A 27,799-nucleotide genomic window follows, 5' to 3' on the forward strand; every position below is an offset into this window, starting at 1 on the left:
AAAGATGACTTGAAGAATAGATATTCAAAGGAGAGCTTTGCCATTTATAGTCCATTAAGGATGGTGACAATGGGGCAAACAAAAAAAGGAGGTCATAAAACAGCTGTGTGGAATGGGCTAGAACTATAGCAAGGGTGAAAATTCCCACAGATGCCTTTAAGAGAATGATGAAGGCTGGGGAACAGGAGGAATGACTTCTGTATTCTATTGTAAGAACTAAACCCAAAGCCAGAAGCTTGAAGGAAGAAGTAGAGCAAGTGACCTTGGGAAGAGAAAGTTATTCAAGATAATAAAAGTAATAAAAATCCAAGATATTTGTGAAAGAGTTAAGAAAATGGCAATAGAGATAAAAAAAACAATCAAAGAGTGAGGAACAAGAGGGATGAAGTGAAGAAATACATGAACTTGTTATGCAGAGAAAGTTCCAAGGTTAAAAACTAAAAGTAGAAGGGATTCAGTTAAAATAAGATTGAAAAACAGGAAATCCTTAGAGATAAATAGGTAAAGTTTTAAAGGTTACACAAATTAGAAACCTCAGTATTCAACATTAGTGTTTCTGAAGTATTTTGCATAAATTTGCACAATAAAGCCTTTTTGTGGCAAACCTGATGTCTGCTTGATTGGCATCATTCCTTATATAAAGAATCTACAGTAGAAGATCTTCTCATGTCAAATTTTACACTGCTCTAAAATTTAAACCAAGTGAAGACAGCAGAGTTATCAATTATTTGTTGTTCGTAAAATTTATTGGCCACCCTTCTTATCCTGGGTTAACTCTGTTACTATTAATAAGTGTCCAATTACGGTATTACTAAGCTTACATATTTCAGAAGACATTAAAAGACTTTGAAATGTTTTGTTCCAGATCTCTGAATTTTTTTTTGACCAACAGCTGGGTAAATTTGAATTTACCCAGAATAGTTTCAGTTAATGCTGTGCCAAAGGTGATCTCAAAAATCTACTTTCATTTCCCCAAAGTGTTCTTTTGCAAGAGTTTTCTACCTCTTTTCTTTCCGCTTGGTCTTCATGGTATTTTTAATTTAGGTCATTCCTGAAGACTCGTGTTTTTATTTCCTATTGTGTCTTAGATTTGTTAAAATATAAATGTTTTAAATAAAAATAAAATCATATTGAAACCTCCCTGGCTGCCCCCATTTCTCAGGCTAAGAATGCCCAGTTTGAGAACTTCCCTCACAACGCCTTCCTCCCTATGGCTTGAGGTTCAGCTGCACTGTGGGAAGCTGCAGGCCATTGTACTGCTTATTGTATAATGAAAGTCAGAATATTCATATACATTTTTCGTCCAACTGAGTAAATACAAGAACCACAAGACTCTTTCTTTTTGAAAGAAATTCTGAAAGCATATTAAGTTCAGTGAGAACTATTTTATGCATACGAACTTTGTTAATATTTTGACAAATTATACAGTGATAAAACTTCATTAATAAAAATATAAAGTTGGAATTTTTTATTTCTTCAAGAATCCTATTCATGTATTGGCCTTACATATCTGGGTCAGACAGCTGTTTCTCTCATTTGAGAAGTTATTTCAGCACACATTTGTTACCCTCTGATATTGGAATCCTGACCCTACATTGACTACTACTCCCACAGCTGTTATCAATTGGTTTGAAACACGCACACACTCGTTTGATAGCATAAATGATCACTCTGCACATTTATTTCTGCACTGTACTGTACTGTACTGTAGAAATTGGATTATGCTATAGAAACAAAACTTATATGTTGACACTCCCTTATTCTCTTCTTCAAAAGAGAAAACCTCTCATTACAAATTGTACTGTAACTAAATTCTAATATTATCTTCCTTCCCCTCACAAATATCTGCAGTCAGCAAGACACAGAAGCCACAAGTCAAAATGAGTGTTTTGCTCCTTGCTTTCTAAGGAGGAGGAGTTTGTTTTAACCATAGAGATAATAAATTTATCAGCATCAAAAGATGTTTGTTTTCATCATAGCTGTTTTCTTTTTAAAAAGGAACATTAAGGACATACAGTAGTGAGATTAGTGATTTTGGAAGAGAAGTTCCATTTTTTTCTAAGAATTTCTTATCACCTGAAAAACAGCAGTACAAACACATTGTCTTTCAAATATGTTCTCCTGGTCAGTGTTTCTTAGCCTCCACTTAAAGCACTTTCAGTTGTTTCTCCTCAAATGGGGATTGTTGGCTTAATGTTTTCCAGATGTTTTCAGCTATACCTCCCATGCTTCTTAAATACTTACAATACCCGAATAGGGTTTATGGCAACTGTTGCTCATAACCTGAGAGCATTCCATTGCTTTCCTTCTTAGCGGTCATCTGTATTCTCTTTCATTACTTTCTTATTCTTTTCTTTTCCTGGGTGTTCTCTCTCTAAAAAAGGAAGGTTTACCTTTGCAAGAATGCCAGTGGAGCATTTTCTGAAAGAAGCTGGACATTGTTATGTCCCACCAACAGAGAACATAGCTGATGACAAAGATCTATTTGCACTAAAGGCCCTGAAACAAGACTAGAGACAGAATAGGCTGAGATTTCCGACATATTGACCCTCGAAGGGGATAGCCTCCGCTTGTGCATTAAACATGAGCTGGCCATCTGAACTCTGTCCGGGTGGGCTGGTGGTGAAAGGACCGCCAAACATTGCCATTGCAGTGCCTGCGCTCCTAGACTCTTCCTCGCTCCACTCCCGCTCTGCAGAGGATGAGGAGGGAACGGTCACTCCTGCTCCTCTTTCAAGCGGAGGACAGCTGCAGTCCTCGGTGGGAAGGAGGAGGGCCCAGACAGGCTGCCGGGCGGCTGAGCTGTGGGGCGGAGACTGGGTTTGGCGGAGCCTCAAGCCCGTTTTTTGGAAAGCGAAAGTGTCGTGGGCGCGCTGAGGCGTCTGAAAGGGCTTGCGCGACGGCGTGGGAGGAGAGGGCCAGAGGAGAGCGAGGAGGGGAGAAGCCGGCGGTCATTGTGCCCGTCTCTCCGAGGGAGGGAAGGAAGAGGAGGGGGTGGGTGGGTGGAGGGGCTGTTTTCTGTTCTTTCACCACCACACAGTTGTTTAACGTGAGAGACCGGGGATCCTGTACACTGGCGAGGTGATGTGTTTCGGGCGGGGGACGGCGGCGGCGTTCCTGCTGCTGCTGCTGCCGCCGTCGTCTCTGGAACCGCTGGAGAAGGAAGACGAGGAAGAGGCGGTGGCGGCGGGGGCTGGGATCGAGAATAGCTGTTGCCCGGCGGGCCCGGGCTCGGCGGCGACGGATGCCACGGGGGAACGTGCGGCTGCCCGGTGTAGCTGCTCTTTTCTGGAAGACGGCTGCTGCCTTCGGGAAGACGGCGGGGACAGAACTACAGAGGCGGCGACAATCCGGAGAAGTCACGGCAGCCCTGAAATGTATTCCCCTTTCCGTCCCCGTCAGCGGCCATGTTAACCACCAGGAAACCGTCTGCCAGTGTCGCTGGTGCTAGTGCCGGTGGGGCCGCCTCGGCCGCCGCTTGCCCAGCCGGTAAGTAGGGAAGCAGCTGGCCACAACCGAAGCGGATTCGCCTCCTTGCCGCCTTTCTCCCGGGATGCCCCGGTCCCCTCCTCCCATCCCAAGGCCGGAGTGGCCGTGGCCGAGGCCGGGGGGGGGAGGGAAGACCGCGGGCGCGCGCAATTGGCTGAAAGAAAGATCGCCCCCCTCCCGGACTGAAGGCCCTCTTGCCAAAGCGGGCAGCCTCCCTTTGAACCCCCGTTTTAAAATCCCCCGGAGGGAGCTTCCTGGAGCTTCTAGCGGTTGACAAGCTTTTCGGCGTGAGAACAAGGCAAGTTTAGGCAAACGTGCCGGAGAGTAGCGGCTTCTTGCCCTGGTTTTGTGTAGAAATGGTCTAGCAGGGGGTCGTGGCTGGGGGAGCGGAGCAAGGCAGCGGGCCGGCTAGCTTGGAGGACTACTGCAAAACTCCTCCATTTGCGGCCACATTGGATTTCCCTTTGACGCTCTTAAAGGCTGGGGGGGTTAAGCATTTGTGGAAGGTTTAGCTGGGTTATTGAGGGAACGTCTTCCGCCCCTTATGGACACACTTGATGTGTTTCCCCCCCTCCCCCCGCGCTTCGACGCCTGGTTTGGGATCAACCCCTGCTGATCCCTCAGACAATATTGCGATGGCAGCCGGAGGAACAAGAGGGGAAGGGACAACTTCGGGCCCCCTTTTTCATTTCCTCTCCCCCTTGTCTTCGATCCGGATCCTGCTCGGTCCCCCGTTGTTTTCAGCTGCTTTCTTTTGCCTCCCACGGCAGGGAGCAGGGGAGGAGGAGAAAGTAGCCGCCAGTTCCAGCCTTCCCCGGGGATCGGCGCTGGAGGGACTTCCCGGACGGGTGCTGGGACCGGACCGCCGTCCCCGATCGCTTTGCCGCCGCTGAAGTCCAGCAACGCAGCCCACACGGTGAGACTGAGGGTCAAGGGTGGGTGGGGGAGGGTTGGAGAACCGTATGGCTTTGCGAGGAGATGTGGATTATCTCTTAATCCCCTCCCATTTCTGCAGCTCCTCCCTCCTTCTCGGCTCTAAATCCTATGCCGGCCCTTTAAACCCCTTCCATCCCCCGCCTTTGCCATCCCACCTCAATTGCTCCTCCTCTCCCGGGCATTAATAGCAATAAATGTGCTAGGTACAGTCAGGCAGCCTGTCTGAGTTAGGGTCTGTGAATGAGGCAGCGAAAGCCAAACCAGCTGGTTGTGGAGAAGACCTCTTAATTATCATCCCTGGCATGTCTCAACAGGTCCTGGTCCTGTTCCCGGTCTGGTTTCAGCAGGTATTTGGGCTAAGGAGAAGGAAAGGCAACTTTTAGAGCCACTTAGGAATTGTCTGCCATGAAAGTAATGTGCAAATTAGGTGAGGGAAGTCGATAAAGTGCAATTGTGGTAGTTCCATATTGTTGTATGAGGATGTAAATATGGAGTTTCCTGCCTTCCTCCCTGGGAAAAACAGGGAGGGTCATATGTAGGAACTGTTGTTCATGCTTCCCAAATGAGAAATAAGTCTCTGGGTTATTGATATTGGAAGGCTAATGCAAATTGAGCTCTGTGGAAATGAAACAAAACAAAATGATAAAGTTGCCATGCCTGGACAATAGGTCCTTGTAACCAACAAAAGCATATATACCTTATGCATTTATGTTTATAGCACCTATGTGGGATATATACATACATACACGCATAAGAGATACACAGCCAGAGGACCCAAGATTGAGGAAGATACATACCACCCACTTTTTTCTTTAATAATAAGCTGTTCAACATTTCTGTTCAGTCTGTTGCATGGTTAGTTCGTTCTTAAAAAAAAAGACTATAAACATCACTTCATTTTGTGATTAAGAGTGCTTTTTCATCAAAAGTAAAAAATTTAAAGAGTTCCCTTAATTATCAGAGTAACTCAGAAGAATGGGGTACAAGTGGAGAGGCATTTAATGGGGAGCTGAGTGACTCTTACAATCTAACTAGATATCAGATGTCCCTTGGTGGTATTATTTAAAGGCTTCTCACTTCCATTCATTGCCATTCTACTGCTAGAGATGGACTGACCTAGGTATAATGCTCTATTTGAGGTACTGAAGAAGAATAGACTTGAATAAATAGATAGCTTGGAGGAAAGTATTTAACACCAGATTTGAACTTGAAAAAAAAAACATAATTTGCACTTTATATGAAAAAATCCTATACATTTAATTCAAATAAGTTTCTTTTTTGAGAATACTTATAGATCCAACTGGACCTTATAGATGCTTATACCTGGACAAATCTAACTGGATAGAATTGGAAGGCAGTTACACATTCTTAATTGTCACTAAAACCATTACTCCTAAAATACCACAAGATTTTAAGAATCACACTTATTTACAAAAAGCATTTCCGTTTACCTGAAAGGCTCCTTTTCTCCAATATGCATGGAAAACTGGTTGTTGATGTGAGAAGAGGACAAACAATTTGCTCTGTCTGGGACTTTCTTTTGATTAGCTCATATGCTTTGTATTGAACACTTATCCTAAAAATCAGTAGCAGAATTAATCTAGTAAAACTTGTATTTAGTAAAACAAGAGGTGGTTACAACAAGAGAAAAACTATATGAATTCCTATATTTATCGCTTCACTGATTTCATATGCTCCTGTGGTTTTTGTTATCAGCTTTAGAATCTAATAATATTACTATGCACATACTCAACAGGAATTGCACTTATGTCATGAGGTTGCTAGAGGTAATTAAGAAATGCTGTCTCATCAGACATATTACTATGTTATGTATACATAAGTAGATGTAAATGTATAAGTGTATGACAAGCAATGTGCTGTTGGATTGGCAATGGGGAGACTTTGATTCAAAACCATCCTCAGTTGATTCAAAACACACCCTATGTGGTGTTTTTGAGGGGGGGGGGGGGCGGGATAGAAGGCAGAAAAGCTACATATGCTACCATAAGCTCCTGGATAAAAAACAGGATATCAATCTAACAAAAATACTTTAAAATGTGCATGATCAAGATATATACCTATTGCCTTAATCCAATGATAACCACTGCATAGCTAGTTATAAGCTAAATCAGGTAGGCATTGATAATTAATTAAAGATAAATAAACAACATGTAAACATGAACTTGTTCTTGATTTTCCCAAGTTTTCTTAACTGTCAGAATCCTATTATTAAAGTTTTCTGTGAGAATTTTTCTGAGCTATTCTCACCTCTTTTCAATATGTCTAGCTCATCTTACATAATAATTTGACCATGTTGATACAGTATATATTTGCCCTAGATATGCACATTTGAAAAGGCTGATATTACAAGGAAATACACTATGAAACACAGACTTCCCCTTATATAGAAGTAACTTAGTGAGTTTCATCCTTTTAGTGGAATAGGTGCTTCCTTGGTTTGTTTCCTAACATAAGACTCTTTGGGAGTGTGAAGACACAATGGAAGATTTTTCAGATGCTCAAGTGAGTATGTGCGTGGAAGTGTACGTACTGTATAGTAAGAGCTGGCCATTACAAATGGAGTGAACTCAGGCTACACAGCTTCTATCCAGACCTTAACACATCTCCATTACAATGTAACTTCAACGTACTTCGCTGAGTAGCTCATCAAGTTGCAAATTCTTCTATTTCTTTGTTGCTATACTTCATGGCATTCATTTCTAATTCAGCTCTTTTTTCCTAACTACTTTGATCCAGTGGGAAGAATCCTATCTTTGGTCTCTGGTAGTTGGGGTTCATTTAAATTGGATCATTAAAATCAAGTTAAATCTTTATTAAGATCGTAAACCAGTAGGGTGGGTCATTATCTCTTTCTTCTCCACTGCTTTTTGTACAATCACACAAAAATGTCATTCAGCATCTATTTGTTTACTTAGGGTGTTGTCTGAAACTGAGTCTGATCACTGATTCATCTAGCTGAGTCCTGTGAACATTTATGTGAATCAGGTTTTCAATAGCTGCCCCAAAACAAAATCCTTAGGTTCTGCTGCACTTACTGCACTCAAATAATGACTTCCCCTATATTCTCTCTTCTACTTGTCAATATTAGAGGGGGGAGGGAGAGAAAGAAAGAAATTCTGTTTTACTAATTATAGAAAATGGATTTTTACATCGGCCCAAACCATCCCAATCACAATAAAACTTAACATTATTCAGTCTAAGCACATATCAGTCTCTTCATCATCTTTTAAACCATTTATAGTATGCTTGTACTAGGAAAGTTTCAGCATTGCCAGATCATGTTTTAATTTTATTGAAAACATGATTCAAAACAATGATTAATTTATTTTAAAATATATGCAGGTAACAATAATTTTCTTATATAAAAGTGTTTTTGAAATAGAATATGTAATTGCCTGTTACTATAACAACATAAATACAGCAGATTGCAATTAAATTACACTTCTATACAACTTAAAAACACAATCCAAAACTTCTGGATTTAGATCATTCACATTTATTATATTATCATTGAAGAGTTATGCCTTCTTGGAAACACAGAACAGAGCAGATCCTGGATAGCAATTGTAACAGTCTTTCTTTTTCTATAAATGCAAGCATAATAAGCAGTACTGTTTAGGATTAAAACTGCAATCCTCATTTATTCAGAATATCTGTTGTTCAATGTGGGATTTATTTCCAAGTGAATATGCACATAATTAAGCTATAACAATTGCCCATAATTTTTTAGAGGCAGGGAGTAGTGGAAATAAGCCACATAATATTTTTCCTTGGGAAAAAATGTGAATGCTTTTCATTTGACTAGCAGTTACATTCACAATCTGAGATCTGAAAACTCTTATGAAGCTGTCATTAGAAGATATAAAGTGGACGTACACAAGAATATCTACAATAATAGATTATCCTAATATAACTTTATTGTCATTTGATTGAATAGGAGATCCTAATCTATATATCAGGTAGAATTATGACATCATTTTATTCCTATTTAGTTTTCCCCTTTGCATCAACTGTTCTTTTCAGGGATTCCCCATTCCTTTTCCTTCCCATTTTTTCCCTATCCCATTCAATATTTTGTGACATTCTGTTTCCAGTAGGCCTTAGTGCCTGTATCCAATTACTCATCTGAAGGGAGAATAAGACATGATCCTAAATCATTTATTTATTTATTGAAAATAAGTTACTATACCTAAACACTGAAGTTATTTTATTCCTTCCCGCCCATTGGGTTTTTTCCCCCTGTGACATAAAAATTTTAACTTGATTACCTGCTCCGCATTTGGTCTGTAGAGACTGAAAGTGGACAAACACTTGGGACGTGAGCTGGAACAAACCAGTTCATTCCAGGGATTCTGACAAATTGTTTGACAGGCCACTCCGGATTCCCCAAGTGCTGAATGCTTTGGTTGTTCTGAGTTAGGCAGGCAAATGGGACAAGGCTGGTAGATGTCCCCCACCCTTCCCTTCAGCAGCTCCCAGGATGGTATAGCCCGCTACCCATCACCTTCCTATTGCATTTTTTCTTTCCTTTCCTCCCCTCCTTCATTACTCCTGTTGCTGTCCCCCTACTACTCCACCTGCCTCCAGTTTTCCTAAGACCTTCATTCCCTCTCCTCAACTGCATTGTATATCCTCAACCAGTTGCCTTTTCCCAATCTTCCCAGCATATTTTCCTCTATTGCTGCCAGTGTCTCAACACAGCCTATCCTGTTGGGCTGACTGCCACTCTACTTCCCTACACTTTCTTTTCTCTCAGCTCCCATTGCTCCTATCCCAGTCTGATAAATCCCTCTGTCTCCACTCCTGGTCTTCCCAGTGCTGTCCTTCCCCTTATTTCTTCCTTCCAAAGCCATCCATATCGTGGGCATTTCCCTTGCTCCTTAAGCCACTGCTCTTAGCTTAAGCAAAACAGTTTCCATTATTGTCTCTGCATGGAAACATGCATTTTCAATTCTTGATCAAACCACCCAAAAACAGCTGTTCTGGCATGGACTCCTTCATACACAAAATGTTTTGCTTACCCTGGTAGACAAAAGAAATATGTTTGGTGTTTTTCTTTGTATAATATAAAATTCAATTATATTAATTTCGTTTCTCATATTACACAGTTTATTACCGTATTATAATGAATTCCATTTTTAATTTTATTTTAAAAGGAATCAGATTAATTTTTAAAATCCAATTATTACTAATTGCTCTTTTTTTAAAAAAAATCCTTTATATATGGTAAAAAAGTCCAATTATGCATAATCAAGTATGACAGTAAAAACAACCTTCCTTGCACTGTTTATATACAAACACTACCTTATACCATTGTTTCTTTCACCCTTGTTAACTGAATAAATCATAACTGCCTGAGTTCACACAAATCACCAAACCATATACAGGCAGTCCTCGACTTGCAACAGTCTGCTTAGTGATGGTTAGAAATTACAATGGTACTGAAAAAAATGACATATGACCAATTTTCACACTTACGACTGTTGAGCATCTGCACGGTCATGTGATTTACTTTCAGATGCTTGAAAACTGACTCATGTTTATGATGGTTGCAGTATCCCGTGGTCATGTGATCGACTGATGTAGGGGGAGTGATGTAGGAGATTCTCCAAAATTGACCCAAGTACAACTTTCGATGGACTGCCTCAGGCGCTCTATTGGAAGGAAGGGACATGGAAGTTCACCTTCATTGCCTCATTGCAACTACCTAAATTTGCATCCAATCCATATTAATTGTCATCATCCACATCATCATCATTTATTTTGTACATTTCCTCCAAGGTGACATACATTGTTATCATCACAATAGCTCTATAGGGTTGCTTAGGATGAGAACTGTTAACTGCCCCACCAAGGGCCACTCAGTGAGCTTCGTAGTTGAGTGGGAATTTAAACCCAAATTTCCTTAGCCTTAATCTAATATGTTTATGTAATGTTATTCATTGTAGGAGGCAACATAATTGTATTGGGTTAATGTTTTTCTGATAGCTTTTTTCTTTGTGGACCATATCCCCACCAACACTGGCAGGACAAGCTGCTATATATAAACTGCACACTTACTTGCACTGATAATGTTATCTGGTTGGATTAATAAAAGCTGAAAATATGTTTATTTCTAAATTATTGTTCAAAGCAGGCATTTAAGTACAAAGCTGAGTAAGAGTGGGAACCTCTGGGCCTTCAAGCTGAGGCTACACTACCCCTCATCTGGAGGGCCCCAGGATACTTATCCATGCCTTAAAATAATCGGTTAACCAACAAAATAGAGTTTTTAGAAGATTCTTAGAAAGCAGCCATGGCTCCTTGTTCCCTTTCCTGGGGACAATGGTGGTCTGCTTAGTGTAATTCCATTGCAACTTCATCACAGATGTATACTGCACCCCTTTCGCCATTTTACTTTTGTTTTCCAAATGGTGCTTCATAATATGATCCCCCCAAACATTCTCTTTCAAACTTGCTTCATGTGTGCACATGCACTGGCTCACCATTCGTACAAGTTGAGCTGCACACCACTCATATGGTCCAGTTCCAAATAGACCACGGCCTAGTAGAGGGCAATGGCCCTGAAGTTGGGGACGCCTGCACTAAACGAACAAGCAAAAAACAATACCCTAGCTCTTATGGAGAAGGTACCTCTTAAAAGGTACCCTTTGCCAGTCGGTCATCTTTCCTCTTAATTATGCTGCTTCGTATGCCTTATTCTTGGAGGAAAGGTGGTAGTTAGTTTTGCTCTGAAGATTGGGAAGGATATAGAAGCATCATAACACAGTGAGCTGTTGCTGCCTTTTACAGTCTGACCAGTTCAGTTTCAGCACCTTTTGTACAAAGGAATAGTTTCAGCAGGCTTCCTATGACAGCTTACGTATATAAACTCAGATTTGTGCATTAATGCATATTAATCAGACGAATCAGCAGAGTGCCCCTGCCTATTCTTCGTGCTCTATATTTATTGAGGCATCTCTTTGATTAAAGAGGTAGATATCTCTCTAACAAGTATTCGGTGTGTTAAGAATGTGGAAAATATGCCCTTCCAGATGCTGATACTCATCCCCAGCCAGAATGATTACTCCTGATGTTCAACAACCCCAGGAAAGCTACAGATTTCTCATTTTCATCCCTGCTAAACATCGACAAGTTTTACTTGAGAAGTTGTTTAGTTTTCCAGACTTTCTCTTGGCTACATAATTTAGATCCTATTGTATTTCTTACTCTACAAAAAGAACTATCACCATGGGACAAGTATGTGATCTAGGCTGTGGTTTAAGAGTACATCAGGGCAGAAGATGGCAAGAATAAATTGGGAAAGATAAATTATTGTTCTGTTCTTCCCTTTAAAGTGTAATATTTTGCAACACTGTTTGCAAAGAAAGAAATTATATGTGTAAATGAGAGAAAAAAGAAAATCATATTACATTACTATATCTATGTATGTACCTAAGCGATACTCAGGAGCCCTATTTTTGAGCTGGCAATATGTTAGCAGACAGTGTCTGATTGAAGCTGACAGTAATTTTATGATCTTAATAACAACTAATGTCATTAGAGTGGCAATGAAATCAATAGATTTTGTTAACAGATCTAGGTTATATAATAAAAGAAGAATATTGTGAACTTACTAAGAATTAATCAATTCAAATACATTATATATAAGCACATTGCATGGGCCAACTTTAATTATACTACTGGGCTTTTCTGGGTATGAAGATTATTTAGCCATTCTATCATTTAGCATGTAAACTGTTTTATAGCCAATGCTCTCAGAATGATGAACATCATTTCAAGAATATACTTGAAGAGTATTTAACTGAGAAGAATTATGTACTGGTTAATTTGAAAATAATTGCAATGATTTTTGTATATTTGCTAGGATCCAGCTCTTTCTTGGTCTGGCATGATAAACAGGGATTCAACAATGAATGAATTAGTCTCCTAGCAGGCCATAACATAAACTCACTAGTCTGTAATATTTCAATAGTGCAAGTAGTTGCTATGCTACACAATCCTTGTGGTCACATGCAACTGTGAAAATTTAATCAGGAGCATATTGAAAATGAGGTGCTGCTATGTATAAGATCACTTTTATACCTGAGATTGTAAAACATTGTTTCCTAGACTGTTTATGCATTTTTATTAAATAGAGACAAGATACTGATACAGTACCACAAAGTTTTCTGTCCTGAAAGTTTTGGGTGAGGAATGGAATGAAAGCATATTGTTTTCTCTGTCTTTGGCTTAGAGAGAGAATTCTCCTCTAGCCATTTTTACAATTTCAGTAGTAAATGTTGACAACATTTGAATGAGGATACTTTTTAAATCTTTCTAATTGAGAGTTGTTAATCTTGCTTAATACAGAAATTATTCTAGACATCCTAACTTTGTATCAGTATTGGAAATCATAATAAAATATACCTTTAGGGAAGTTTACTTCATTGAAATTAATCTGCTTGCTGATGGGTAGCAAACTAATATAATACATTTTTCTCTACTGCCAATCACTGATTATTTCAAACGCCATATATAGTGGCATTGAACTTTGCCTATGAATGAGAGCTCTCCTCCGGCACCTTCTAGTAGAACTTAGATTCATGCTAGCAAGTGAAATATACATAACGGAAGTTTCAAAAACAGCAGTTGGTAGTTAATGTTTGTAATAATAGAGGGACAGTTTGGCATAGAAGAGAGTCTTGGAAAAGTAAACCAGGAGATTACAAGTAATTTATAAAATCAGCTGTGTAAGTTATATCTATATTAGTTATCAGCCAAGGTTCATGGGGATGGTGATATATTTATCACATAATATATGATTCTATGTTTCATATGGCAGTCTGGGCACATTGGAAGCTAGTCCCCATTTTGCCCTTATGAAATGATGTCAGTATAACACTGTCTTTTACTTTCTAAGATTTCAGCTGTTGTGCTGCTTTTAAAAAAACCTTAGTGAGAAAAAATAGAGAGTTATTTGAAACATTTACAAACTAATATTTATTGGATGCTGTTTTTCACACGTTCCTTTCATAGGCTTCTTGGCTGTGTGGTGTATATATTATGGTATTATGCAGGTTGTTTAGTGTGTATGTGTGCGTGTGTGTGTGAGAGAGAAAAAATGTATGTATGTATGTATGTATGTATGTATGTATGTATAAAATATCAATGGAGCAGTACCACTTTGATTTTTAAAAAAACATATATAGGCCATCTAATTTTTATAGATTAGGATTTTAGTCCCTCTTCAGAACTATTCTGCAAATTCTCACACAGCTTGACAAAATAAATTTTCAGTTCCATTTGGAAGAGTTAAATTGAGGAAAATCAGATTAATAATTCAGAAATGGCAAGAAATATTGAATTGACAAAAATGGATATAAAGAAGTAAACGTTATTTTTAAAAATGATGGCTACGGAATTAGAATACTTTTATCCATGTAATTTTTATTCTATTACCAAATATACAACTCCAAAAGAGAAAAAAATAAAAAACAAAACAGATAAGACATTAAACAAAAAAGATGCACTGTAAAAAAAAAACCCCAAAACACATACTGGTATTATCCTCCCTAGTTGAATACTGATAGTATATTGCAAAAACGTGCATTTCCCACCACTTGCTAAACAGGTTCCCCAAATTTTAAACTTGTTTGCAAATTATTAGCTTGTCATCACCCTATGAAAAAATAGTTAACAAGTAAAGCAACAAAAAAGGTAAGAGTAAAATATCAAAACCCTCTGTTAACAAACACTGTATTCAACTTGTAGAAAATTCACCACAGGTTCTTATCTATCCCAAATCAATCCAATAGTTAACACTAATTTGTCCTAGATCAAATATTTATTTTTCTTCTTAATGCCCTCTCTTATTTATTGTTGTTTGGTTAAAAAAATAAATTCTGTTCTCCAAAATTGATCTGTCTTCCCAAAGGAGTCCAGATAAAATTGTTTTCCAGGTTAATATGATAAATCCATTCCCCAATCTCTTATCCACCCAGTCAGTTTTCTGCTGTTGTAAAAGATTGCAGGCCTGAACTACAGGAAGTTGTGTGCAATCCACTCAGTTCTAAGCCTGTAAAAGACATATTTCTTTTAGTCTTCATTGAATCTACTTCCAAATAAAATTTCTTTTGTGAATCTGCTTCATCTACAGTTACTTGCAGCTGGGTATTTTTTTTGCAACCATTATTATTATTGTCAAACTTTCAATTTGGATTTGTATGTTACCAGTCTTTTTTCAAATGCCAGCCAGTTTTCCTTGTCTGTAATCTGATATGTTGTTGCTCTCATGAAAGTTAGCAGAGAAAGATCAGAGGAGTCATCAGAGACAGAGAGCATAGAAAGTTGAAGTAATATTCCTCAGAGTGAAAATATAAATAAAAAAACAGGGAGGATATTTTTTGATATTTTGAGCCAAGACTTAAAAAATAATCTCAAACCCTTTTACAAGTTAAGGAAATGCAAGATCCCTGTAGTGAAAGTCCAATATAAATGTAAATTCAGTACCTAGAAACACCCAGTAGATTTCCTTATAAGTCATGAGACAAAAAACCTCCTCCAAATAAAATCCAGCAGGGGGTTAAAATAAATCTGCATGCAACCAGTTAACTTTTAGAGATTAAAAAGCATAACAAACAGAAACTTCAATAAGTGTATTTATCCCAGGTTTGCTTATGAGAACAATCTGCCAAGAGGAAAAAAATAAATAAGTGATTGGTGACTTTGTGGCCACATCCATAGGGGACTACAGTCTTCATGATTTTTCTTCCTGGTCCATGGCCATCCTAACATTGTCTTGGGTCATTCCTAAGTCTTCCCATTCATATCCAGGAAACAATGCTGTCAAAAACTGCTCCAAAATCAAGAGATTGTCAGCAAGAGAGAAAAATTCCCTTACCTTCCAGCAGCCATCTTAGGGGAGGAGTGTGCCAGAGTGCTGTTATTTTGATGTAAGCTAACCTGATTTTAAACTTCTGGACTAAAATGTGTGCAGTGATTTTCTTTCAAAAAGAAAATTGTTCACTTTTAATTATTAAAATTATATATTTCTTTAGTAGTTTTGCAGAACTTATGAGAGTTAATTTGAAATAATAAATGTTAATGTAAAATGATTTCAGTGAGTTACTAATAATGTGATATTATATAGCCAAGTATGAGGAAAGGACCCTGGGAGGTCAAGCCAGTGCATAAGATATAATGGATTGGATCTAGATTTATAATTTATTAATATGAAAAAGATTGGGAACTAATTGAAGTTCCCATGAAAATTTCAGTACAGCAGACAATTCCTCTAAAAATAGTATTTATTACTATTTTGGAGTGTTCTATGATCCTAAAGAAGCTTTTGAGTGGTCACACAGGGATGTCTTCCTCTAGCGCAGAGGTGTCAAACTAATGGCCTGCAGGCCGGATGCATCACGTGCAGGCCATGTCCATCCCAGCTCCGCGAAGGAGAAAAATGTCACGAAATGTCATATGATGACAATGTGATGCTGTGAGTTTGACACCTGTGCTCCAGCAGAAGAATTCCACTGGTAATCTGGACCATTAGTGGTCTCAATGTACAGTTTAGGAAAGAGAAGGACATGCAAGACATATAAGTCCTGAATTAATTTCATTTGATTTTTCATAGAATTTTGGAAACCATTATCAGCCTGCAGTTTTTTAATAAAAAAAATCATGCTTTGTGTTTTAGGTTGGTGGAAATAAGCACACCATGAATGAGCATCTACATGTTACCAGTCATGGGCAGATACAACAGCTCTTTGAAGATAATAGTAACAAAAGGACAGTTCTATCCACACAACCAAATGGGCTTGCAACACTAGCAAAATCAGGACTGCCAATGGTACAAGATAGGCAACTTGAGAGCTGTCATAGGCGTCAAGGGAGCTACAACTCCTTGAAATCTACCGAAGGGCCAGGAAAGATAAAAGCTACTCCCATGACTCCTGAGCAAGCAATGAAGCAATATATGCAAAAGCTAACAGCCTTTGAGCATCATGAGATCTTCAGCTACCCTGAAATATATTTTGTGGGTCCAAACGCAAAGAAAAGGCAAGGTGTCATTAGTGGTCCAGACAATTGTGGATATGATGATGACCAGGGATCTTATGTGCAAATACCCCATGATCATATAGCTTACAGATATGAAGTTCTTAAAGTTATAGGAAAAGGAAGTTTTGGACAAGTGGTAAAGGCATATGATCACAAGATGCATCAACATGTTGCTCTGAAGATGGTGAGAAATGAGAAGCGTTTTCACCGCCAAGCTGCAGAAGAGATTAAAATTCTGGAGCACCTTAAAAAACAGGACAAAGATAATAACATGAATGTTATACACATGCTGGAGAACTTCACATTCCGCAACCATATATGTATGACATTTGAGTTGCTGAGCATGAACCTTTATGAGCTCATTAAGAAAAATAAATTTCAGGGCTTTAGCCTGCCTTTGGTTCGTAAATTTGCCCACTCCATTTTGCAGTGCTTGGATGCTTTGCACAAAAACAGAATAATTCACTGTGACCTTAAACCAGAAAACATTCTGTTAAAACAACAGGGTAGGAGTGGCATTAAAGTGATTGATTTTGGTTCTAGCTGTTATGAGCACCAGCGCGTCTATACATATATCCAATCACGTTTTTACCGTGCTCCTGAAGTCATCCTTGGTGCTCGATATGGGATGCCAATAGACATGTGGAGCCTGGGCTGCATTCTTGCTGAACTCTTAACAGGCTATCCTCTCTTACCAGGAGAAGATGAAGGGGATCAGCTGGCTTGTATGATAGAACTCTTGGGCATGCCTTCCCAGAAGCTACTGGATTCATCAAAAAGAGCAAAAAATTTTGTGAGCTCCAAGGGTTACCCTCGATATTGTTCCATTACTACCTTGTCTGATGGTTCTGTTGTGCTTAATGGTAGCCGTTCCAGGCGGGGCAAATTGCGTGCCCCCCCAGAGAGCAGAGAATGGGGGAGCGCATTGAAAGGATGTGATGATCCGCTCTTCCTTGACTTCTTGAAACAGTGTTTAGAGTGGGATCCAATGCTGCGTATGACACCCAGTCAGGCTTTACGGCATCCATGGCTCAGGAGACGTTTGCCAAAGCCACCAACTGGGGAGAAGACTTCAGCAAAAAGAATAACGGAAAGCACTGGTGCTATCACATCCATTTCCAAGTTACCTCCAACTTCAAACTCAGCTTCAAAACTGAGGACTAATCTGGCACAGATGACAGACGCCAATGGGAATATTCAGCAGAGAACAGTGTTGCCAAAGCTTGTGAGCTGAGGTTTGAATAATCTAATGCTGATTAAGAGAAAGAAAGAGAGAGAGAGAGTGCGCAATTATGTTGCTGAGCCTTATTCACATGAAAAAGAAGCTCAAATTTCTATTTTTATTTGATCAATACCTTTAAACATTTGTATTTTTTCATTGATTACTTTAAATGTGTTAAGCATTGTTTTGATTTTATAAAAAACAACATGGGGACAATGCTTTAAGTTTTTACACTTTTTAAAATGAAATGTTTCTCTTGTAAACAACAATTAGCCTTATTGTGGAATTAGTATAGCACAACGGTGTGTCAGTGGCAGGCCACTGGTTACTATCTTAGCTTGATATTTTTAGCTAGGTGAGGATAGGAGTAAATTCCTTTTCCTTATCATGGCTTTTCTTAGGAGTAAATTTTAATACTTTCTTATCATTGCTTTTGTTATAGCAGTTAGGTTCCATTCCTATAAGCATTTCTTCATATTTTCATGCAATGATCTAGAAAATATTCAGGGCTATAAGTGAGGTTTTACATGACTGTTTGTGGTTCTGTCTGTAGTATGGATTATTTACAGAATGCCACATAATAATTGTTAAAATTTTCTAATAGAACATCCACAAAGGGCTTACTTCATGCTCATAACACTCCTTTAACAATTCTTTGTCAAATATCCAGGAAGAAAAATATTGAAATTGACGTAAAGTTTGTGAATATGCAATATTTACATTAAAAATGAAATTCCACTATTTGGCCAATGTAAAACTAAACATTTATAAAATATATAAAATTGTGCTATCTGGCATATTTATGAACCTCAGAGAACAGTCCTGAATCTGTTGATTTGGAAATAATTTCTACTCTTTAATGGAATTTGTAAAAATAATAAAAATCTGATAAAATAAAACAAAAAATAGAGGTCAAGAGCTTAAATACTTTAGACTGCAACTCAAGTTGTTCCCCTGAATTAAGTTAGACTTACTCCTAAATAGGAAACACAGAAATTGTGGCAGACTGGTTGAGTCACAGTTGGCACCATAGATAAAAGAGAACAGCCACCTGGGAGGGGACAAATAAGAATAGGAAGATATTACTTGCAATTCTGTTTCCAAGAAGGCTTATTGGGAAGAGCTAATAAGTTCTGAAGAAAACAGTAACATATTCTAAGAACTGCCAGTAGGAACATTTGGATGTTTCAGAATAAATTGTGTCAGCAGATAGCAGCCAATGTGATTCTTGGTAGCCACAAGGCATCAATGTATATAAAAAGTCAAACTTAGGGAAATATGCTTATCTATCCCCAAGTCCCTCAAAAACTTTGCCTTGCCTTCTCCTTCCCCTGCATGGATGGCCTGATCACAAGCCAAGCACAGTATTTCAATTCCCTGTACAATTTTGTTTTACCAAAAGAAAAAAAAATATGGGGCTATAAAAACTGACATTCTTGTAAATTCTGATAAATCTAAAAAAATCACACGTTGCAGCATGCTAGTTTCATTCAACACACACACACACACACACATATTTGTGTTTGTGTGTGTGTTTTGTGTGTATATATGCAAACACCCCTACATACATGCACACATTTTAGAAAATATAATTAGGGGAGACACAGAACTTCTGGGCACCAAAGAAGGTGTCTGGGCATATTGATGATGCTCTTGCTGTAGCTGTAGGAGTCTGCCTTGGGTTGGAATGATATATATGTCTGCAGCAGCCTTGTGATTCTCAAGCTATTCCCTTTGGAGGTGTCAGTGGTCATGCAGGTTAAGAACTGTAGGAGTTGTAGCATCCCGAGGGCTTAGCCTGGACATAAGAGATCTATCTTTCATCCAAAAATACTATCAATCCAAAATTACTATCAACTTACAGGTACGGATTAATATGATATAAATGCATAAAACCCTGTCTTAATTTCACGCATTTCAACACTGAAAATATATCACAGGAACAACTTCAATGTTCTCCAAACTTTCCATTTAAAAGAAAAAGTCAACAATAGGAAAAGCAAAAGCAAAACATCTTGAGCTTTACCTCCTACAATGCTGAGAAGTAGATTGTACTGGGGAAATAAAGTTAGACAGTTTTTGAATGTGAGTCCAAGCCAACTGCCAAGCTAACCAGCTTGATAGCCAAGTAGTATTGCTGCTCTTCTGGTTTTTTCCATATTTTGGAGTTACCGATACAAGAAACAAAGCTGTTTTGACAAAAGCTTGCCTTCCCCTCCCACTATATAATTGCAAGCCTCTAAATTAAATGAAGCAGTTCATTTAATGAAAGTTTCTTAAGGCTATGAATACTGAGCTGCATCAAATAAAGGACAAAGTTGATTAGTCACTGTAAACTAAAATCTTGTGCTGACCGATATCTAATTTTATCCTATTCCATACTTAAAACTAAAGTTCAGATATAAAGGGATGGAGAGGCAACATTGATTTTGCTTCAGAAACAATGTAGACCAACTGGATTATTTCCTGCCAAGACTGATCTAACATACCATGTTTTGTCCCGTGTTCATTATACTATTCACCAGATTATTATACAATAATAATCCGGGGCTTGGTTTACAACTAATATAGTCCAATTAATGCATTCTGTGGTTGTGTGTTCCCAGAATTCATAAATTTTCACTGTGAGAACAAAAACCATTTTCCCCACAAACTTATTTCAAATGGAACACGAGGAAAAGATGGAGAGAATGCTGGTCAAAAATTTAAAAAGATTTCTATATAGCAGTTGGTGCTGGACTTTAAAAATGTAAAAGCATGACATTCATATTTTGTTCTTTCTTACTTTCTTCCTATCACTTGCAATTGAAATTATTCTGTTGTCTTCATTTTTGGAATATCAGGAGCAAAGCTTTCCCCTCCAGGCATATATGCAAAATTCCATACTCTGGGAAAATGGGACAACTTCCTTCCAATGTATATAGTGGTGTTTAAATCTCCATGTATATAGTATCATTATTACTTCAACATTTCAAGTGTTATGTTACTGGAAACACCCATTCCATCTCATTGTTTCCTGTAAAATTGTATTGTGTAGCTATGTCATCAACATCTGAATTTATTGCCCCATGAAGATGATACATGAGACGTTCTATTAATGAAAATGCCTCAGTTTTCTTAAAGTTATTCCTTCAGTCTTTTCAAAGGTTCTAACTGCTGAATGGTAAAACAAGTTTTTATGTCTTTACGTTTCTAGAGCAAATGAAGAAGTAAAAGAACCTTAAAAATGAAATGAAATTAATATCTGAGTTATATATTTACTCTATTTAAAGAGTCTACATGGACAGAAAATCAAAATACAATTTACAATGCCAAGATGTTCTTTATATTCTATTAATATTAGATTTTATATAAAGCAAGATACAGGCTTTCATGTGTAGGGTGCCTTGAGTTATAACATCAAAGGCCACATTCCAAAAAATGTTTCAGACAAGAAAAATAAATGAATATACTAGAATGTAGTATAAAACTACTTATATGAACTAGAACTACTCCCTCTGTGTTATTATTAAATTTATTTAAGTATAAAATACCCAATTTCTAAAATATAGAAATAAATTATTGTTGAATACATCCTTTTCATCTAGCCACTGATACACATCTTCATCTGCACAACTACATACATATCTTGAGTAAAGGGACTTTCTCAGGCTGCCCAGCAAACTGTTCACAGGCTTCTACTTTGTCATAGTGGAGCATTGGAGACTTTCAATTAGAATCATCTCAATAGAAAATTATAAGGGGAACGGGAATCTTATCCCAATATCTTGCCCAATAACCCAGGAGTCTTATGGAGTATGAATTTTACAAGTGGCAGATAAAGCTGAAATTGTCCTTTGTTGGGCTGAAGTAGATTTAGAGTCCTTTATACTCGTGGATGCTCTGTTTCAAAAGTCAAACCATTAAGAAAGAACTGAGATGGATGAAGAGAGGTATGAATGACTAAAAGAAACCACAGCCTTCTCACTTACCCTGCCTTCTAATTTTTTTTAGTCATTACCTATTTACTAATTAAAAAAATAAAAACAGGAAAACATCCAGTGTTAGCATTGATTGAATAAATAAAAGGAATGGGAGATGAGAAGGAGGGTGATTTGTCAGTGATAGTTTGCAGAGGGAGTACATCAATGGTCTTCAGAATGTGAAATCTCACCATTTCTGCTGTCTAAAACCTAGGATGATTTATTACTGGCTCAGTGGAATATGATTAATCACAAAAAAGCTGGTCTTTCCACTTGAAGCATAGCAACTCTGCAGAATTTGTGAGTGGTCTATTCTAGTGGTGGGAACTCTTCCCTCTCTCCTTACTCCTACTCTCCTTCCTCATGCTTTAACCAATGTAACATTTTTCTCAACAATTCAGCCGGGGTAATGACTACCAGATTGAGATTTCCATATTGGGACGAATAGAATATGATTCAGAAAACATGTCAACTTCCTTTTCAACATAGTTTTTCAAAGGAAACAAATGTTGCTAAAATTGATGTTGCATATAGATTGATAATTTTTGAACAGGGCTGCTTAAAGGACTGTCGATGCTAGTATAATGACAACTTTCATTAGAGTGCTGAAAACTTAAAACATGGTCCCCAGAAAGTCAAAAAGTTTCCGGTCAATTTATTTTCTTTTTATGCAGATTTTTCATTCAAAACAAAGAAACAGAAGCAACATGCTTTACTTTTATGTTTTGAAAGTTGGCATAAATGAAAAATGAAGAATTCTCAGGAAATAAACAAAAACCTGTTTGCCAAAAATATATCCTATTGGGGGGAAGGAGAACCTAAAGAGGCCCTTTTCTCACTATTAGTAATTTTGGCTAGAAAACTATTTACTCATCTTTAACAACTTCAATAATCACCTAACATTTGATTTCCCTTTTATGTAAATGTAGCTTCAATAGTGTGTGGCTATGCAATGTGTATATTAGTAAAAGTAAAATAGGATCATTCATGATCTGTCATAGAATTCATTGCAATCTGTGGCTCTAATAGTAATCTCAACTGACCCATAAAAGCTGAGATTGAGTTCTTGCATTTGTACTTTCCCATTTACTTAAAAGCTAAGGTAGTTCCCAGATGAAAATGTTATACATAGAGAACTGCATCCTGAAATTAATGAAGATATTTCTACTCTGATGAGGGTTTCATCAGCACAGGAATATATTTCTGTGTAAGATGGTAAACTTCTATATTTCTCCCAATCATCAAAAAAAATCCCAATCATTGCGCTAAATAAATGGTTGCATCTGTTACATTTTTACCTGAAGATGGTAACAAGTTTCACAAAAATTGTTCATAATTTTCATGAATGACTCATGAGTTGAATCCACCAGTTTAATCTCTTATAAATACATGAGATTTAGAATGCCAATTTGCATTTATGATTGACCATGTTCACTGTTCTACAGGAAACTTTTTGGCCACAATACCATGTGCAGAATTATTTTAAAAAGCTTTTATCAGAATACAACTTCCTATATGCTTTAAAAATAAAACACATGTTGTTGTTGTTTTAAAAAAAGTTAGCCAACTAGAGGCTGCCAGTTTCAATGACTTACATGTTTCTTCTCTACCATTATTTTTAACTGAGAAAAGGAAATGAAGTACGAAGAAGAAAAAGTTGCCTCTTGCTTTGACATGATTTTATTTCTAAGGGGTTTAATTAGTTTGGGTGCATTGATTGAAAATTTTGTTCAGTATAAATGTTACAATTGTCTGAGAATGCAGAGTATCTTTGAAGATTTAGTAATAACACAAATATGTCATATCTTTGGCTGCAGTCTTATTTTACTCAGTTCTTGCACCATGAGAGGGTTGGATAATTTGCATTGTCAATGTGTTGGAATAGTCAGGGGGCAATAGATATGCAAAAGAACCGTGAAGGATAAAGTTGTGCCCTTGATATTAACAATGTGCCTTTTGTTATAAACAATACCATGTGATGGAGCATGCAACTTTGTCTCTTTAACCCTCTGAATACTGTGTTATGTAGTACGAGTAAAATCTATTTTTGAAGTACTACAGTTCTTTTTAATATGCCTCTGTGATCATAATTCACCAGAAACCTCTTCTGGAAACACCATTATAAATTAATGATTGCTTTAGAAGACTACTTGGGTTTTCTACATATCCAGCTTATAAACTGGACAGAAATTGGAAAGGTTTCTGGTTGATTTTGCCTGCTATTTTCAAGGCCTTAATGTATATCATAAGGCGATCATGCTATTTACTAGAGAACAGACCTCTGTTGCAAAGATTTTCATTTTTATTCGGGGGTTAAATAGGGTGTTACATATTACTTAGCTGAAATCATAAGATCTGATTAATTTTTTTTAAGAACAATATTGTGTTGGCTGTTATAACAGCACTAGACAGAGTCAACTGTATTTATATAAAGGGAAAATTACCTCAAACTGTTTAATTTTATAGTGAGAATTAATCCCAGGGCATTTGGTATGAACCAAAGTGCATTCCTTTTTCTATGTGTCTGGCTTCAGTAAATGTGGCCAGGGATTTTTACAACTTGGGTGCAAGGCATTTAATGCCACTTTTACCTTGTGGTTAGTTAGGAGGTCAGAAAGGACTCCTGACTTTTTTTTAACTGTTATTTTTTAAAAGCATTTCATGACTATTGCCAAGTAGTCTCTGTTGATTAGAATGAGTCTTGGGCGACACCAGAAGCAGGTGCCATGAAAATCCATAGGGACTGGGCAGTGGCAAAGTTCAAGGAATTATGTCTACTCAAACAGCAACAAACTGGATTATTAGACCCTTTCAATACATGTCAGAATTTTTTGAATCCATCTATTTTTCCTAATGATTTTCCCAAACAGAAGTAGCTGTTAAACATTATGTCAGGAAAAAAGGGTTTAAGATGGTGAAAATTGAGCATTATCAACTGGATAAGCTATGAGTAAGATTTTTTAAAAAAATATTTGTTAATGGTATTGTTTCTGGGGATATTTACATCTTTGCTGCAAAATATGAAAAAGATGTATTCATTCAGCTCAATAGCTGCTTTTTTCCACTTTCTTTAAAATGAGCAACAATTTAGACATGTGATTGGTATGCTGCAACTCTTGTGTACTGAAAACATGTGAAAAATGACTGAATGTGTATTGTGTATATATATATATGTATGTAAAATTTTTATGTGGGACACTGCTGCTGTCATAGCCACTTCACATTGAATATGTTGTAGGAGGTTTTTTTAATTCAAATTCTTGTGGCCAGTTGTATGATACTTCTGTATTGTATAGCTGATGACAGGAGTTAAGACTGTTTTAGTGAATATTTGTTACATTCATTGTTGTGGCCAGAGATCATTTCAGAATAAAAATTTTTATGTCCTATGTAATTTTTCTTCCCCTGCATTTCTGAATTTTTTCCTGTGAAAGTATATCACTTTCCTTTTTAAAAAATGTTTTATTATACAAAATATGAAGAAAAAACAAATAGAAATAGGAAATTAAGGAAAGAAAAGGAGCGAGAAAAGTGGGGTGTGAGATATAAAAAAGGGGGGGTAGGAAAACGCATTGACTTCTCACACTGCTTAGAATACAGTACAAGTTACAAGCACTCCAACCTCAACTTTTTGCTTTTAAATATTAATATATAACTCGCTATTTCTATAACGACAAATCTTTTTGATCAACAAACCCAAAGTTTCATTTTTTATCACAAGCACAAAATGCAGAAGTTATACCCAAATGAAAAAAATATTTTCCACTTTGAAAAAAATAAATCTATTTAACCATTCTTTCTTTATCTTCCTTCTTATGGAAATAGCATGTATTTCTATTTGCACCAAATAATCTTTGTTAATTGTCACCATTTTTATTAACAGGATTCATTGTATTCTTTCAAATTCTTTGACCTTACTGGAAAAAAAAATCTCTTTTTTTCACCCTTTTTAAAAAAATACTAAACTTTTTTTAAACACATTTTAAGTCAAAACTTTCTAATGCATCTTTTTCTCTGACTTCTTGACATACAAGTTTTAAACTTCAGTATTGCATTTAGATCCCTGCCCTTACAGAATTTTTTTCTTTTTTATAAACATCCTTTTTAACAGAGATGTTTTCTTTAAACGGATACATCATTTTCTTTAACTTTCTTTTAATACAAATACTCTCAAATACATTTTCAATAACATTTGCCTACTTTAAGAATTACTTAAGACACACACACACACACACACACAAATATATGTATATATGCCAGTTCCTTCACTTGTAAAGCTAGAGAGCTACAACCCAGGGGAAAACCTTCAGAGATCTCTGCCCGGGTGTGCATTTCAGTTGGCCATCTTCCCAGAAGTGCCCAAAAGTAGGTCTTTCAACCCAGTGGAACTATTACAATCTGATAATTCATGTTAATTAATTCAACAATTTAAAATTAAAAAATTGTGTCTACAAACACTTTTGACTAGATAGCATTTTAAAAGAAAAGTTAACAAATGTTCAATTATCTGTGACATAACTTTCTCACACAAAACCTGTTAAATACTGAAGATTTTCAGGCATTCAGCTATTCATAGATTCTGAAAAAAAAATTCTGGCAGTTTGGTCTGGTAAAACATTCTTTCCACAGCATTAGATCTCTATGTCAATGTTTTTCAACTTTGGCAACTTGAAGATATGTGAATGTCAACTCTCGGAATTTCCCAGCTGTCAAAAACTTTGTTCTAAGTAATTTGCAAGTGTCTGTCCGATCCCCTAAACTAGTGGTCCCCAACCTTTGCGGCTTGGCAGTCTGACTGTGGGGAAGGGGGAATTGGGTTGTGTGAGCGGTGGGCTAGTGTGCATGTGTGCACACACACAGCCCTTGCATTAGTGAGCTGGTGTGCACCACAGCCAGGGGTTGGGAACCCTGCTCTATATATCATATTCTAGTATATAGATTGCTGGTCCTTGGCTGAACCTGTGCTGAACTTCAATGCACATTACTGCATGATTGTGGAATAATTTAAAATATGGATCTACATGATTTACTGCTTAGATTATTTACATTCAGTTAATTAAATCATATCTAAGAAAATGGCATTTGCATCACCAGGAATGTCCACAATATGGGAGAATCAAAAAAGTTTAGAACATAGTGGTGGCCCTATGATTGAAACTCTTTTTGCAAACTCAAGTTGCTTGTAGAAAAAGGAGTTGGGCTTTAATTGCACAATTGCAGTTACAATTTTCACTTTTCTAAAATATTCCTTCCCATACCGCTCTCTGCCCAAGCCACTTTATAATGCAAGAATCTGTAGGCCATCACACAATTTACTCAAAATAAGATGCCAAAAACTCAAAATAATTATCAAGTTAAAAACAGAATGAAAGGTAACCTTACTTTTCAACAACAATAGCCATGGTTTTCAAATACTTGGCCAATAACTTAAAAACTGCCATATCCAGAAAACCTATGATTTAAAAGTAAGGAACAACATGATTCTATGACAATAAAACTAGTTTGTCCCCATCAGAACCTAGCTGTTCGAAGCTCAATTTCTTTTTTCAAAATCTGAAGATTTTTTTTTTCTATACACAAATTATAGCTGACAATGAAACAGATCTTAAGTCTTGGATTAGCCACATATACTGAAACCTCACATCAGTAGCATTAATGGTGCTTCCCAAATGTGTACAACTGGAATTGGTTGAAATCTTAGTGGTATGAAAGTCTTGACATTTATTTAAAACTATGTTAATCAGGTAAGTTTGATGCTGAGATTCCAATCATGTAAAAAACTGGGGGGCGGGGGGGAGAATCCAATTTCTTTGCTTCGCAGGAAAATATCAGCATGACCATGGACTGCTAATAATTGAAGTATATCATCCATGTGCCTGCTGGTGAAACACTTTGTTTGAATGAAATTTAGGAGATTTTCCTTTGAATACATTCCTAGCCTTGGGTTAGGTTGGTTGGGGGAGCTGTTGACTAAATTTGAGGTGTGGAAGCTGCATGTTGGGCTTGCCATTGATTCCTGTTTTCTTTTTCCTTTCCTATTGTTCTGTTATATGTTGTGGTATGGTGGCGATGGTGGTGGTGTGTGTGTGTGTGTGTGTGTGTGTGTGTGTGTGTGTGTGTGTGATGT

The 27,799-nt window shown here is 37.3% G+C and overlaps 1 protein-coding gene across 2 annotated transcripts; it reads left to right on the top strand.

Moving 5' to 3' along the window:
• The first annotated feature begins 2,832 nt into the window (after positions 1-2,832).
• Positions 2,833-25,066, top strand: DYRK2 (dual specificity tyrosine phosphorylation regulated kinase 2). 2 transcript variants are annotated; one of them, XM_026699931.2, is made up of 3 exons: positions 2,833-3,489; positions 4,260-4,405; positions 16,127-25,066. In XM_026699931.2, the coding sequence occupies exons 1-3, from the start codon at positions 3,408-3,410 to the stop codon at positions 17,720-17,722; spliced, it is 1,824 nt and encodes a 607-aa protein (XP_026555716.1). In that variant the 5' UTR covers positions 2,833-3,407; the 3' UTR covers positions 17,723-25,066. The 2 variants fall into 2 exon arrangements, with proteins under 2 accessions (XP_026555716.1, XP_087790571.1); XM_087934445.1 differs by having other exon boundaries at positions 2,835-3,493; positions 4,267-4,405.
• Positions 25,067-27,799: the final 2,733 nt, after the last annotated feature.

The sequence above is a fragment of the Pseudonaja textilis genome, chromosome 5 (assembly GCF_049901715.1).
Source record: "Pseudonaja textilis isolate UNSWEBS1 chromosome 5, rPseTex1.2, whole genome shotgun sequence".
Lineage (NCBI taxonomy): Eukaryota > Metazoa > Chordata > Lepidosauria > Squamata > Elapidae > Pseudonaja > Pseudonaja textilis.

Coding starts and splice junctions, on each gene's coding strand:
- DYRK2 (XM_026699931.2), top strand. CDS start 3,408: ATGTTAACCACCAGGAAACCGTCTGCCAGTGTCGCTGGTGCTAGTGCC. Junction 3,490..4,259: donor GGCCGCCGCTTGCCCAGCCG/GTAAGTAGGGAA, acceptor CTCCCACGGCAG/GGAGCAGGGGAGGAGGAGAA. Junction 4,406..16,126: donor CCAGCAACGCAGCCCACACG/GTGAGACTGAGG, acceptor TTTGTGTTTTAG/GTTGGTGGAAATAAGCACAC.